We start from the raw sequence: 16914 nt of genomic DNA, 5'->3' as shown, positions 1-16914 counted from the left end.
ACCCTAACTTTAGCCCCAACCCTAACTTTAGCCCCAACCCTAACTTTACCTCCAACCCTAGCCCTAACCCTAACCCTACCCCTAACCCTAACCCTAAACGTGACTGAAATACGTGGCACTGAAATACGTGGCACTGAAATACGTGGCACTGAAATACGTGGCACTGAAATACGTGATACGTGGCACTTAAATACGTGGCACTGAAATACGTGGCACTGAAATACGTGGCACTGAAATACGTGGCACTGAAATACGTGATACGTGGCACTTAAATACGTGGCACTGAAATACGTGGCACTGAAATACGTGGCACTGAAATACGTGGCATTTAAATAAGTGGCACTGAAATATGTGATATGTGGCACTTAAATACGTGGCACTGAAATACGTGGCACTGAAATACGTGGCACTGAAATACGTGGCACTGAAATACGTGGCACTGAAATACGTGGCACTTAAATAAGTGGCACTGAAATATGTGATATGTGGCACTTAAATACGTGGCACTGAAATACGTGGCACTGAAATACGTGGCACTGAAATACGTGGCACTGAAATACGTGGCACTGAAATACGTGATACGTGGCACTGAAACACGTGGCACTGAAATACGTGGCACTGAAATACGTGGCACTGAAATACGTGGCACTGAAATAAGTGGCACTGAAATATGTGATATGTGGCACTTAAATACGTGGCACTGAAATACGTGGCACTGAAATACGTGGCACTGAAATACGTGGCACTGAAATACGTGGCACTGAAATATGTGATACGTGGCACTGAAATACGTGGCACTGAAACACGTGGCACTGAAATACGTGATACGTGGCACTGAAATACGTGGCACTGAAATACGTGGCACTGAAATACGTGCAACTGAAATACGTGGTACTAAAATATGTGGCACTGAAATACGTGATACGTGGCACTGAAATACGTGGCACTGAAACACGTGGCACTGAAATACGTGATACGTGGCACTGAAATACATGGCACTGAAATACGTGGCACTGAAATACGTGGCACTGAAATACGTGGCACTATGACTGTCAGAAAATGTTCATTAAACGGTTAGGGGTGAGGTTAGGGGTAGAGTTAGGGTTAGGGTTTGGATCCCTTTATCACCTTGATGGTGGTGGGTGGCTTTTCAGTGTGTTTTCTGTTTTTTTCGATAAAAATGCATGCGTTTTTAACGCAAACAAACGCATGTGCTTAAAAACGCAAGAAAATACTGCAGGTTGTATTTCTGAAAATGAACGCATGCAGAAAAAACCCGCATGCGTTTGAAAACGCGACCAAACGCGTACAAAAAAACCGCATGCGTTTTCAATGTTAAATATAGGGAAAAAACGCATGCTTTTTTTGTGCAAAAAACGCTGCAGACAAAAACGCAAGTGTGAAACCAGCGACGCTTTTTATAGCAAAAAAGTTTTTGCGTCTCCACATTTTGAGACCTATAATTTTTCCACATTTGCTCCACAGAGTCATGTGAGGTCTTGTTTTTTGCGGGACGAGTTGACGTTTTTATTGGTAACATTTTCGGACACGTGACCGTTTTTGATCGCTTTTTATTCCGATTTTTGTGAGGCAGAATGACCAAAAACCTGCTATTCATGAATTTCTTTTGGGAGAGGCGTTTATACCGTTCCGGGTTTGGTAAAATTGATAAAGCAGTTTTATTCGTCGGGTCAGTATGATTACAGCGATATCTCATTTATATCATTTTTTTATGTTTTGGCGCTTTTATACGATAAAAACTATTTTATAGAAAAAATAATTATTTTGGTATCGCTTTATTCTCAGGACTATAACTTTTTTATTTTTTTGCTGATGATGCTGTATGGCGGCTTGTTTTTTGCGGGACAAGATGACGTTTTCAGCGGTACCATGGATATTTATATCAGTCTTTTTGATCGCGTGTTATTCCACTTTTTGTTCGGCGGTATGGTAATAAAGCGTTGTTTTTTGCCTCGTTTTTTTTTTTTTTTTCTTACGGTGTTTACTGAAGGGGTTAACTAGTGGGGCAGTTTTATAGGTTGGGTCGTTACGGACGTGGCGATACTAAATATGTGTACTTTTATTGTTTTTTTTTTTAATTTAGATAAAGAAATGTATTTATGGGAATAATATTTTTTTTTTTTTTTTCATTATTTTGGAATATTTTTTTTTATTTTTTTTTACACATTTGGAAATTTTTTTTTTTACTTTTTTACTTTGCCCCAGGGGGGGACAATACAGATCGGTGATCTGCCAGTTTGCATAGCACTCTGACAGATCACCGATCTGAGAGAAGTGCAGGCTGCTTCACAGTGCCTGCTCTGAGCAGGCGTCTGTGAAGCCACCTCCCTCCCTGCAGGACCCGGATCCGCGGCCATCTTGGATCCGGGTCTGGAGCAGGCAGGGAGGGAGGTAAGACCCTCGCAGCAACGCGATCACATCGCGTTGCTGCGGGGGGCTCAGGGAAGCCCGCAGGGAGCCCTCTCCCTGCGCGATGCTTCCCTGCATCGCCGGCACATCGCGATCATGTTTGATCGCGGTGTGCCGGGGGTTAATGTGCCGGGGGCGGTCCGTGACCGCTCCTGGCACATAGTGCCGGATGTCAGCTGCGATATGCAGCCGACACCCGGCCGCGATCGGCCGCGCTCCCCCCGTGAGCGCGGCCGATCGGCTATGACGTACTATCCCGTCGGCGGTCATACGGGCCCACCCCACCTCGACGGGATAGTACGTCAAATGTCGGGAAGGGGTTAAGTTATAAGTAGTGTTGAGCGATACCGTCCGATACTTGAAAGTATCGGTATCGGAAAGTATCGGCCGATACCGGCAAAGTATCGGATCCAATCCGATACCGATACCCGATACCAATACAAGTCAATGGGACTCAAGTATCGGACGGTATTCCTGATGGTTCCCAGGGTCTGAAGGAGAGGAAACTCTCCTTCAGGCCCTGGGATCCATATAAATGTGTAAAAGAAAGAATTAAAATAAAAAATATCGCTATACTCACCTGTCCGACGCAGCCTGGACCTCAGCGAGGGAACCGGCAGCGTTGTTTGTTTAAAATTCGCGCTTTTACTTGGTTACGTGAAGTCCCGGCTTGTGATTGGTCAGGGCGGCCATGTTGCCGGGACGCGGACCAATCACAGCAAGCCGTGACGAAATTACGTCACGGCTTGCTGTGATTGGTCCGCGTCCCGGCAACATGGCCGCCATTAACCAATCACAAGCCGTGACGTCACGGGAGGCTGGACACGCGCGCTTTTTAAAATGGGCGCGTGTCCAGCCTCCCGTGACGTCCCGGCTTGTGATTGGTTGCGCCGCGGTCAACCAATCACAAGCCGGGAGGCTGGACACGCGCGCATTTTAAAATTTTAAAATGCGCGCGTGTCCAGCCTCCCGGCTTGTGATTGGTTGATTGCGGCGCAACCAATCACAAGCCGGGACGTCACGGGAGGCTGGACACGCGCCCATTTTAAAATGCGCGCGTGTCCAGCCTCCCGTGACGTCACGGCTTGTGATTGGTTGCGTCTCCCATGTGACTGCGACGCAACCAATCACAAAGCCGGGACGTAATTTTAAAATCCTTAAGGACCTGAAATTACGTCACGGCTTGCTGTGATTGGTTGCGTCGCCCATGTGACTGCGACGCAACCAATCACAACGCCGGAACGTAATTTTAAAATCCTGAAGGACCTGAAATTACGTCACGGCTTGCTGTGATTGGTTGTGTCCCGGTCACATGGGCGGCACGCAACCAATCACAAGCCGGGACTCACGTAAAGGAAAGAAAAGCGCGAATTTTAAGCAAAGAACGCTGCCGCTTCCCTCGGTAAGGTGCAGGCTGCGTCGGAGAGGTGAGTATAGCAATATTTTTTATTTTAATTCTCTCTTTTACACATTTTTACATTAATGTTGTTTCGATACCGATACCCGATATCACAAAAATATCGGATCTCGGTATCGGAATTCCGATACAGCAAGTATCGGCCGATACCCGATACTTGCAGTATCGGAATGCTCAACACTAATAAGTAATGTTTCTGATGAGGAATTTAATATATACTATATAGTTTTTACATATTGGTGAATATTTATTTCTTCTGTCTATACTTATAGGCGTACACGAACAGAGAGAGAGCTGGGATTGAAGAGCACCAAAACCACAAACACACCAAGCACGAGAGCCCACCACAGTTCCATCAGCCAGCCAACATCTGTATCGTCTGTTCCACCCGACATCCACCTCGAAAACCGATGAAGAGAGTATGTGCTCACGGAAAACGAAGTTGAGTCTGATTTACAATTAAAATTAGTTTAGGACAAAGCATTTAGATTTTCGCTGAAACACTGAGATTCAGAATGTGATAATAGGTCTTTGCTTCCAAGACTAAACATCCCAACATTCAGAAGCTTATCCTGGATAGAATAAACTCATACCCTCCAGTTGAGAAAAGAAAAAAGCCATTGTATTGGAATCCTACAGCAAGGGAAAGCCCCCACTACATCACAATGTCTCTTTCATCTTCAGTCTATCCTGATTCTAACCCAATGAGTGGACATTGGACAGGACGCTTGGGGTACATTTCTGGAAGCATGACTGACATTCTGAAGGCTTTTATATATACATATTTATATTTATATATGAAAGAATGTTGTATGTAGATTGTTGGACTTTCTCTATGTTTTCATATATGTCACAGAATACTTTTTTGCCAATTTCTATTCATTAAAATCACTGTCCTGAGCAGAAAATAAATCTATGATGAAGTACGATTGTGCAATGCATGTCTAGTACAGAGAAGTAAGGCTAGCCATGGATCACTAAGTGATAATGTATATGTATATCAGTCAAGGTTATTGGGCATGTTGGGTAATCTCCAATATCACTGCATAAATGATCTGCTGAACTTTTTCATTGTATGTAATAGCAGTAATTTAATCCCAGATTTAAAATTCCTCTGGTGTCCTATATTTAACAATAATAGTTTACAAAAAAAGGCCTGATTTTATTTGACAGCACTTATGACTATTTTAGTATAATCCTACCACAAGCAACTACTTAAAAGGATTATCCATGACTCTTGGTTTATTTTTACCCCATGGGGCTAAGAATTTAAAAGCTAACTATATGCCAGTTCTGCCCTGTGACGATTTCTTCCAGCTCACAGTAATCACAGATTGCTTCTGCCGGCGATTATCCTGCTTCCTGTGAAGTTATGTCGACAGAGCAGTGCTTTCTCTTCCGCTTTGCTCTGTTGACAGGTATTAATTCCAAAGTCATGCTGATTGACAGCTGGCTTCTTGTTGCTTATCTGCAAGGAGCTGGCTGTCAATCAACATGACTTCGGCAGTAACCTCCAATCGACAGAGCAGAGTGAAAGAGAAAGAGCTCCTTGATCCACGTGAAGTCCTAGGAAGCAAAGGAATTGCCAATTGAACTGGGAGAGGTTGCTGCATAGCAAAACAGACAAGTATTTACCAACTACCTGCCAGTAAGTTCTTAGCCCCATAGCAAAGAAAAGGCCCTGATAACCCCTTGAATATGGGAGTTACAGCTATGATAAAAGACTCCTGATATAACACATGAATATGTTGAGTGTTCCAGAGCAGGAGCATCTCTTCCTTCAGGCTCAAACATGGGTCCCCTCTCTTTGACGTCCATATGTTTGGTAAAGGAAAACCTTTTTAAGAGCTTTTCTTTCTTAACTGTCAAACTAGTTGTGCAGCGCCCCAGAGTCCTGGTCGTTGCAGTAATGTCTCTCTTCCACCAAGGGGAGTGATATTACGTCTGATGGTGCTAAAAGAGTTCACCTTGCCAGGTATCACAGTCACACACTACACATCACACTCCAGTCCACCAGGGGGAGCAAAGGTACTATCTACTAGGCCACTCCTGACACATGGGTAAAACTGGTGGGTTGGATAGGAAGTCAGTGAGAAGCTGCCTGGGTTTGACCTAGAGAGGACCTGTCAGGCAGACAGGGGAAAAGGAGGAACATCTGAGCTGCAGACAGAGGGTCCCTGTCAGGGGTGGGATCCTGACAGAGGCCAAGCACGAGATAGAATGTTACGGAGCTGTGCCTGCACCCATTGCGGCAGCATCCTAAGAAAGGACACGAAGCGAATTGTATTGTGGAGAGTGAGAAACGAAGTAACAGCACAAGGAGATAATACCGGGAGGAGTTCTGCCCCAAGATAGGCAGCCTCCTTCTGAGGCGCGTAGCCGGTGGCTGCAACACCGAGGGAGTAATAGGCTCTACGCATTACTTCAGAGACCGGCAGGGCAGTTGATTCCAAGTTGGCTGCCCGACCTTAATACCTATGAAGACACGGAGGCAAATTGTGGGAGATGGGCGTCTCTAGGGTCCCTATAAATAAGCTCCAGGCCTACCCCGTCATACGGGTTGTTCTATCCATATCATCTGGGGGACAGAGAGAGAGAGAACATCAGAAACATCCACGAAAGTTGTGAGGACAATCCCGTGGTGCTCAGCAGGGAGGTACTACAACACACAGGCGCTAGTAGGAAGGCTACTGATTTCCACCTGGATAAGGGAACTCTGGATGTGCCTTCGGACCGGCCGGATTCAGCCAGCCCTGTGAACGGTACTCTGGACTGTGGACGCTGAAGTCTTCAGTAAAAGGTAAAGAGACTGCAACCTTTGTGTCCTCGTTATTCATTGCGCCTTACAACGTCCACCATCACCACCTATACATCTGGGAAGCCCTGGGGACATACTTCACCTGTGGGAAGGTACACCATCTAGCTGCCATTCCATCACCCCAGCGGACCCCTAGCAGCGTCGGTCACCCTGACCGAATACCACAGGTGGCGTCACGAACACCATACAAACTACTTCACTTTTAATTGGACGCCCCTCAGAAGGGCCACGGACCGGGTTGGGCCACCGTGACATTCCCCGAACCGAGAGAGATAGACCCGGTACCGAGTACCCCATTGCCCTACACGTGGGGGCGCTCCAGTTGCATAGCTAGAAACTAGTCTTTCGAAAATGATGAAGCTTTTCTACTAAAAGCTGGATTGGCACACTGCTGGCTGTTAAAAAGCAGCAATTACAACATGGGATAGCTGCTCCATCTCACCCTGCATTAATCACTGCAGGCCAATTCACATTCAGCAGAGGATGAGACTTTATCACTTTCATATAAACATTTGCATTTTGTGTAGCTAATAACTCCAAGTGCATTCTTCACCTGAAACAAGTTTTGCTTGATTTTGAGTTAAGTTATTAATTATAGTTTACATGTATATCACTAATGTGAAAATGTACTTTTCCGACACTGTTCTGACAAGGTAAGTTTACGGTTGGCCAACCTCTATAGCATATTTTATACTTTGAACACCATTTTACAGTTTACATGTAGAATTAATCCACATCAATAGTTGAGCAAATTGAGTAATGCATTACTTGTCTTGCATCGATCTTGATTTACGGCACCGCATTACCCCAATTCTTTAGGCTTCACATGACAGTTGGTATACGTGAATCCCCATGAGTTTCTCTACCCACCTTTTTTACTCCTCATTTTTACCCTTCAACCAAACGGCCCGACCGCTTTATCTGAAATAAAAAACTGACCACAATGGTATTTGGATAAGTTGGCCACAGCAGCCGTTTATTAACACATAATAACAAACAGTTTATTTATTAAACATTAACCACGGGGAGGGTGGTCCTCGAAGCCCCAAAATGTAATAAACTTGGCCTCCAGACCATAAAAACTTGTCTTCCATAACCGTAAAACTTGGCCTCCAGGTCACGTCTTGCCTCTAGCCGCTACGCTCCAGCTCAGAGACGCCCATAGACTCACCCGGCCAATTTCCTCCAAAATTACCCATATATCCTAATTATCACCTCCATGTGATCTTTTTGTTCCATTCCAAATTTGTTCACCCACGGGGGAGTCCAGGACCTTAGAGATCCCCCCCCCCCTCCGATCCACCATTTCCATCACCACCAACCTCGAGGACCTCCCCCCCACGCCTTGCTGCCGCGACAAAACAACAGAAAACATAACGCAATAATTCGAGCAATACAACGATAATAACCCCTTTTTCTTAACGACCTTGACATCACCTATGAACGTTTCCAAAGCAACCAACAAAAAAGGGGAGGGTGGGTGGGAGCTTGTTTCTAGTACGGTGGGGGACCTAAAATGGTTGCCCCACTGAGATGGCCGTTGCCCCTTATACTGCCCGCCCTTACTCCGCCTCTTCTCCCCATTCCCCCTCCCCCTAGCCATACATCATTCCCCTGATTCAAATTTATTAACCCTTCCCCACCCAAAATTCCCTCAACCCAATGCTTTCTCATGTATTATCACTTAACCCTGTCATGGCGTCCTCCCTTTGAAGGCCTGCGGCCCAGTACGGCCTTACTTGACAGTTGGTATACGTGAATCCCCATGAGTTTCTCTACTCACCTTTTTTACTCCTCATTTTTACCCTTCAACCAAACGGCCCGACCGCTTTATCTGAAATAAAAAACTGACCACAATGGTATTTGGATAAGTTGGCCACAGCAGCCGTTTATTAACACATAATAACAAACAGTTTATTTATTAAACATTAACCACGGGGAGGGTGGTCCTCGAAGCCCCAAAATGTAATAAACTTGGCCTCCAGACCATAAAAACTTGTCTTCCATAACCGTAAAACTTGGCCTCCAGGTCACGTCTTGCCTCTAGCCGCTACGCTCCAGCTCAGAGACGCCCATAGACTCACCCGGCCAATTTCCTCCAAAATTACCCATATATCCTAATTATCACCTCCATGTGATCTTTTTGTTCCATTCCAAATTTGTTCACCCACGGGGGAGTCCAGGACCTTAGAGATCCCCCCCCCTCCGATCCACCATTTCCATCACCACCAACCTCGAGGACCTCCCCCCCCACGCCACCAGCATAAATGTTCTGACCCCTCAAACATTTATGTCACGCCATACCAAAATACCTTTCTCAATGCCCTCTTGAATCGCCAGACACCACAAATCTAGACCTATCGCATTTAAATGGACCCCATCTTTCCTCCAGTATTCCCCTTGCCCAGACTCCAGATCCTTATGCCGAACCACAAGTGCCCCATTTCTCACCATAAAACGTGAAATCGCTCTGTTTAACTTAATCCTCGCCTTGTTCACACCATGAACAGATCTTGCCTCGCGCCAAACCTTCCTGGGCACAATGTCCGACCAAACAACCAACAAACGTGGAAACATAGACCAAAGCCGTAACATGTCAAACTTGATATCCTTAATTAGTTCCCTACAGGGACGTTTGCCCAAGTCATTGCCCCGCAAATGAACCACCAACAAGTCTGGCACCCGATCCAATCGAACAAATCTGTGGAATTCCGACAGCAATTGCTTCCACATCATACCCCTGTTTCCGATCCACCTCAGGGTTCCACGCGATCGGGGCACTCCCAGTTGTCTCCCGTCCGGCCGAACGTCGGCCCTCAATGCCGCCCAGAATACAAATGAATGACCCATGATCCAAATAAGCAATTGCCTCGGCTCTGAAAATAGAAAAGGAAACATCAACACCGTATAACTGAAAAGGAAAACTGCGGTCAATTAGATCAATCCGTTACAACAAAGACGGGCGAATGTAAGAACGAAATCTTACTGATTCCCACCGACCGATCCTCTGAACCATTTCATCTCCTAGACCCCTCCTGGCAGCCTCCGTTGCCGCCCCAATCCGGAATGAATGCCCACTAAAATTCTTCGCTGAAATGCCCCCTTTTTCCAAACAACGTCTAAATACAGTCAAAAATTGAAAACGGGAGAGAAATGACCCATCCTTATGCACTAACAATGGGCAATCCCCCGAACCTGGACCAGACAGGAACTCCCTCAAACATTTTACCGGGCAAACTGGAGAGCCGTTTACCTCAAAAAGAACCACTCGACAACCTTTACCTGCAGTATCCGTTTTGGAAGAACGCAAAATTATCACTAGCCTGTCCCCAAACATGTCCACATCCTGCCTCAGTATACTACCTTTCTTACACTTGGAAGGACTAACCAATTCACCTAACCGAAACGCACCAAAAAATGCTAGAGAAAATGCTAATCTAAACAAAATTACTTCCCCCATATCCGAACACACAGCCTCTAACTGATTTTCCAGATTTAATAAAACTTCATATGACACCGGCCGCCTACCGTCTGACACCTTCCAGCCTTTACGACAGCCTTTTACCACCTGCCGGACCAGAAACGATTTTGTCAAATCCTGCAACCCTCTAAGTTTAAAGCCAAAAGCCAAGCCTGATAACGAATTATTGATTTTTGACACTGACCAACCTGACTCCCAGATATGACCGATAAATAAAATCAATTTGCTTTCGTCCTCTAAATCCGCACCCATCTGATTTTTCCACCGGACCCAAGAATCCCAGGCCCTCGTATAGTGCGACCAAGTTCCAGCCGACAGAGATCTGGCCAACAAGTCTCTCACTGCCCCAGCGGAAGATTCCAAAGCTCCTCTGAACAAACCTTCCCCGTGGGTTCCACTTGAGGTGCCAACTCCCGAACACGATCCCACTGCGAAGAAGAAAGAGCTTCAAGAATTTTGTTATATTTCAAAACCCCAAGCTCCGCCGTGACCCACAAATTAAAATTCAAACCAGCCCAAACCAATTGTTGTAAAACTCGCAGAAGAGAGTGTTTTGATGATGACAACGAATTAATAGCCTCCATGGCCCCAACTGAGCCGCAACAAAAACATATTTTCTTGTCTCGAACATTGCCTCCCCATAGTGTCAAAGCTACCACGATAGGAAAAACTTCGCGTAGTGTAATATCAGCCACTAAACCGTTCTCTTTCCACGTTTTTGGCCACTCGGCCACTAACCATTTGTTCCGAAAAAAACAAAGAAAAACCCGATTCGTCCGCTGAACCGACCAAAATGCCGAGAAACTCCGCCGACACCACCGGCGCAATCCAGAGTGACTTTCCATTGTATGAATCCAGAAAAAATTCCCAAACTTTCAAATCATCCTTCAGATCCCTTCTAAGCCGTATGAAATGATTTGGCGCCCTAATCCCAACCGTGGCCAATGAAAGTCTACGACAAAAGGCTCTTCCCATTGGCATGATCCGACATGCGAAGTTCAGTTTACCAAGCAACGACTGGACCTCACAAAGTGTTACCTTCTTCAAGCTACCCACACGCTTCACCTCCAATCTCATGTTCACCAGTTTGTCCTCAGGCAATCTACACTCCATTGCCACCGTGTCGATTTCAATACCCAGAAAACTCAAAGATGTAACAGGCCCAACCGTTTTTTCCGCTGCCAACGGAACGCCAAATTTTTTAGCCACCCCTTCCATCGAGTGAAGTAAAACCGAACAATCCGAAGAAAAGGCCGACCCAACAAACAAGAAATCATCCAGATAATGAACACAAGAACCGAGTCCTGTCACGTCCTTAACTACCCATTCTAAAAACGTACTAAATGCTTCGAAATAGGCGCATGACAATGAACACCCCATCGGTAAACAACGATCCACAAAAAATCCCCCGTCCCAAAAACAACCAAGCAAATGCATACTGTCCGGATGAACTGGTAGCAGTCTAAACGCTGCCTCAATGTCCGTCTTTGCCAACATGGCCCCTTGTCCACATTTTCTAACCCATGACATTGCCGAATCAAAAGAAGTATATAACACAGAACACAATTGGGGGTCAATTCCATCGTTTACCGAAGAGCCCTTCGGAAATGAGAGGTGATGAATCAACCTGAACTTGTTAGGCTCCTTTTTTGGTACAACCCCCAATGGCGACACTCTCAGGTTAACCATGGGGGCTGTGTCAAACGGCCCAGCCATTCTACCTAAAGCCACTTCTTTTTGCAATTTTTCAGTGACCACTTCTGGGAATTCCCTGGCTGATTTCAAATTCCTGGTTGATAACCTCACCTCCATGTCAACAAAAGGGATCTTGAATCCCTCCCGAAAACCATCACGCAACAATTTTGCAGCCTCTTTGTCAGGGTATTTATTTAGGAAGTGCTCCATCTCTTCCAGCCGAACCGGTGTCACCCCTTTTTTCAAAACCCTCAGATCCCTTCTGTTTTCCTCCCTTGAAGCACTTCGACACCCCATGATTACCTCCGCAGGCAGAACACTCGTGTTTGAATTTGCACTTGGCGCCGAACCTGCATGCGCCGTCATTGTATGAGAAGCACAGTCCTTTCTGTACTGCCACCGAGTGCCCTGACTGCCCTGAACCCCCGGTGCCCCCAAGAAACGATTGTGAACCCGAACCCCCTTTTCCAGGGGCCGTCACTCTCATCCATAGAGCTATGTCTTTATGTTCCCATCTAATGTTTGGACGAACTGCTTTCCTCTGGCGGAATTGTTCATCATATCTCAACCATCCTTGTCCCCCGTATACTCTATATGCCTCCCCTATGGTATCCATATAGCAGAATAGGGGCGAACAATTTTCTGGCGCTTTTTCCCCAATCACACTAGCCAATATAGCGAAAGCCTGTAACCAATTATTGAATGTGCGGGGTATCAAACGAAAACGTCTCCTCTCCTCGTCTTCCTTTTTATACTCATCCCGTCTGACCCTGTCTAAATTAAAACGTTCGAGTGGGAGAAGTGAGAATATCTCCACGTATTCCCCCTTCCAAATCCTATCCCTTACTTCCTGCTTTAAATGTGTTCCCAGAGGCCCCTCAAAACAGACATACACTTCACATTTTGCAGCATCCCCTAAACGCACTGCTTCATCTTTATCTTTGCCCCCGTTATCAACCGCCGTGGATACCTGACCCGTTATTGCGTTGCCCGAAGCCGCCTCGTCCCCAGCCGCCGCAGTAACCCCCGTTACCTCGCTCTGTACCACAGGACGTGACTCCAGACTTCTTTCTCCATCCCCTATACCCCTTCTATTACCTAACCAAGCCGCCGAGGGAGATAACGTACCCTGTGCACTCCCCGCCTCCCATAACCGCACTAAATCTTTAAGACTTTGTAATAAAACACCAGAGCCGCCACTAGCCCCCCCAACAGATAATTCCTCCCCCCTTGCATTCACATTTGAGGCTAGTGCAGGTAAGTAAAAAGAAGTGCAGTCTCGCTCACCTGGCTGCCTGGGTGCTGTGTTCCCAGCAGCCGCCAATCCGGCGTCCTGACGCGATCTCTCTGGGCGCGTGCTTCCTCCATCCTCGTGCTGTCCCATGGAAGTTGATGCAGTGTGCAGCCAGCCTGACTCGACCGCTGCGTCCCCAGTGTCCATACGTCCCACATGTCCTGGTTCAAATCCATCTGATGATCCTCTTCTTCTAAATGAATGGCCTAATCCATGCTCCCCCCTCCTCTCCCCCTCCCCAGTGGCCAGAGATTCCCTCCCTCCTACTACACAGCGATCTCCTCCATGCCTGCGGTCAGCTTCGCCCCCCCTCCCCCTCCCAGCTGCAGCACAGGGACGTCCAGCTCTGCTGTCTGTAGCAGCAGCAGCAGCCGATGAGCAGGAGGAGACTCCCCACTGCCACTCACCAGCCGCCCTGCGTGCTGATGCTCGCCCCGCCGACTCCTCACTGCTGCTGGATGAATGCCGAGCCTGGGGCCGAACCGAAGGGGCCCCAGCCGTTCCTGACCCCGGATCCCTGGCTCCTTCTGCTGCTGGTGAGCGCTCGCGTTGCCGGCTTCCCCCCTGCGCTGAAGGCACCTGACTAGCAGGCCCTCGTGTGCTCTTCAGTACCTCTCTGCCCCGCCGAGCCGAGCCCGTTCCTGGTTGGGCAGCTGCCGCTCCTGCTCCTGGATCCACGCTTCCTCCAGACGCCATCGCTGCAGGGGAGGCCGACACCTCCCCCTGTTGCAGGCCCCGCCGGTGTTGCGGATTCCTCCCAGCCGCAGGTTTACGCGCCGGCTGCCGACACTTCGTGACCGCGGCCGGAGGGTCCCTAGAAGGGCTCCTTATACGGCGCCGGGCCCTGGGGGTAGCCTCAGGGCTGAGGCGCTCCGGAGGCCTAGACCTCCGAGTCCGACGCCCTGCACTTAAACCTTGGGGTTGGTCGGCTCCCTCATCAGGCAGCAGGCCCTGAATGGATGCCTGCAGCCATCCCGCACCTCTGGTTCCCGCAGCCGCTCTCAATTGCTGCAAAATCGCCTCAATCTCCATAACTAAAATCAGCTCTGAGCTTGTTTCTAGTACGGTGGGGGACCTAAAATGGTTGCCCCACTGAGATGGCCGTTGCCCCTTATACTGCCCGCCCTTACTCCGCCTCTTCTCCCCATTCCCCCTCCCCCTAGCCATACATCATTCCCCTGATTCAAATTTATTAACCCTTCCCCACCCAAAATTCCCTCAACCCAATGCTTTCTCATGTATTATCACTTAACCCTGTCATGGCGTCCTCCCTTTGAAGGCCTGCGGCCCAGTACGGCCTTACTCTTCCAACTTTCCCAGCTGGTTGAATGTCTGAACACAGCGTGCTCTTATAATTTTTATTTGGGATGTGCAGCCTTTGCAAAATAATGATGCAGTTAAAATAAGCTACTTACTTTAATAAATGTAACGGTTCAAAGTGAGTTGATCTCTTCAAAGCATAGTCAGCAGAATTGTGAATTAAGCTCTGAAGGCTCGCCTCTAACGCAAGGTCAGTGCAAAAGAAATAATACAATGTATTTGCAAACATATAGTGCTGGCATATCCCAGACTTTCATTGTAATTTTATGACATTTAAAAAAAATCGTTAAAGGAAATCTGTCACCAAGTTTTTGTCACCTAATCTGAGAATATTATATAGAGAGAGAGACCTTGATTCCAGGGATGTGTCACTTATTGGGCTGCTTGCTGAAGTTTTGATAAAATCCCTGATTTATCAACAGAAGATTATCATTAGAAGACTAGTAAACCTGCTGCCATGTAGTCCACCATATTCATAAGCTCTGTAGAACTCCACCCACACCAGTGATTGGCAGTTATCTGCCTATGCACAGTGTACACCGAAAGCAACCAATCAGTGGTGTGCAGGGCCAGACTGGCTATCTGGAAATTCTGTCAAATGCTAGAAGGGCCTGTCTGGTCATGGGCTGCCTTGTCTGCTACGTTGTTAGCAGAAGTGGTGTTCTCAAGATACCCATACTGTTAAGAGTTGTGATGGAGCACAAAGTCGCTGACTCCGTCACTTACCCCAGCCGGCCACCGGTATCATTAGTATATTGGTCTTGTAGTAAATCTTGCTTTCCTCCATCCAGGGTCATATTAGTTATATATCCCATCTGGTACTTGGGAACAGTGACAGCATAGGCCTGTGTGATTTCAAATGCCAGGGCTGAATTTTGGCCCCAGTCCGTACCTGGTGGTGCGGGTGGCGTTATGCAGAGCTCAGCATTCAGAGAACTGATAGATCTGCAGCAGAGAAAACAGTGACTTTATCAAAATTGGAGCAATCAGTAAAGTAAGTGATACATCACTGGAGTCAGGGTCTCAGATGGGGTAGCAAACCCTGGTGATAGTCTCTTACATTTACATGTTTTTTGAAGGTGAAAAAATCCAAAGTTTTTTCAGGAAACACTCCTTTTTTGTTTTAAGAAATGCATGATATACATTGTGTTCAATACATGGTATCGCCTAACTATGGGCATAACTGCTAATCATTGGTGGGCATCTGAACTTAAAGCACCATCCAGGGGAAGCTCAAATCGATAGAATTTTTCATGTTCTTACCAGCTTTTGATCTTTTTTATTCTTTGTAGTAAAGTGAATGGTTTTCAATGTCCTGAAATATCATTGATGTTTATTGCTGCAAGACTATTTCTATGTCCAATTACTGATTAATTAGATAAATCATAATGTTCAATGATGGCTTAAAATTCTGAAACAAGACATAAACTTGTTCTAGTCAATAGGATATTTTTTCCATTCGTGTCAACAGTAGAGTTGAGCGAATTTGATCGGGTCCCTGCTTTTCGGCAAGCTATAGTGCTTACTGAATAAGCTGCAGAGGGAACCCGGATACATGGAGGGTGCCGGCTGACTAGCTGTCCAGCGCCGTAGCTGCATGTGTCATGGCTGTATCACAGCACATGCATGGAGAGCCCAACACCCCATGCATGTGCTGTGACAGTGAAACAGCCATGACACATGCAGCTGTGGAGCTGATCAGCTGGTCAGCCGGCACCCTCCATGTATCCGGGTTCCCTCTGCAGCTTTTTCAGTAAGCACTATAGCTTGCCGAATAAGCAGGGACCCAAACATATTCGCTCAACTCTAGACAACAGCACAGACATAACCATTAACAATTGTCTCTGGAGCATGGTACCTCAGTGGTTAGCCTTGCAGCACTGGGGTCATGGGTTCTAATCCCACCAAGGACAACATCTGCCAGGAGTTTGTAAGTTCTCCCTGTGTTGCGTCAGTTTCCTCCCACACTCCAAGACATACTGATAGGGAAATTAGATTGTGAGCCCCAATGGGGACAGTGATGATAATGTCTGTAAAGCGCTGTGGAATTAATGGCACTATATAAATGAGTAAAATAAATAAATACAACTTGTTTGTTATTTCTTACGGTCTATGGTCACATTCAAGCTTTCGAACCTTAGAAACTAGATTTTATAGCAAAATTTAATTTTCAGGATAAACGCAAAAGTCCATGGCCAGTCCCACCTTTCTTGAAACGCTCATCCACAAGACATAGCTATCTGCGTGGAGTTCTATAGCAGTGCTTTATGGTCGGTCTTTAGCAAAATCCACAGCCTCTGCTGCCCTTCAATCTTTGTTCGGTAACTAATGTACACATATATTCTTCCAGATTTATTGGTCTTCATTAACCTTGCCATCATAAAAATCAAGTATCCACGCTGGCTATGGGAAAATGACACAATTTTTTAAACCTTGGATTGGTAAAAAAATAAATAAAT

General features: G+C 46.6%; 1 protein-coding gene across 2 annotated transcripts in view; it reads left to right on the top strand.

Moving 5' to 3' along the window:
* NCMAP (non-compact myelin associated protein) overlaps nt 1-4773 on the top strand; it is a 134769-nt gene extending 129996 nt beyond the window's left edge. For both annotated transcript variants that reach the window (XM_077296131.1, XM_077296130.1), the window contains exon 4: nt 4120-4773. In XM_077296131.1, coding sequence (XP_077152246.1) covers nt 4120-4261 — 142 coding nt within the window. In that variant the 3' untranslated portion in view covers nt 4262-4773. The remainder of the gene's footprint in view (nt 1-4119) is intronic.
* Nucleotides 4774-16914: the final 12141 nt, after the last annotated feature.

This window comes from Ranitomeya variabilis, chromosome 3, assembly GCF_051348905.1.
Source record: "Ranitomeya variabilis isolate aRanVar5 chromosome 3, aRanVar5.hap1, whole genome shotgun sequence".
NCBI classification, from domain to species: Eukaryota; Metazoa; Chordata; class Amphibia; order Anura; family Dendrobatidae; genus Ranitomeya; species Ranitomeya variabilis.
The sequence above is the reverse complement of the archived record's forward strand: the minus strand, read 5'-3'. Positions and strand labels throughout refer to the sequence as shown.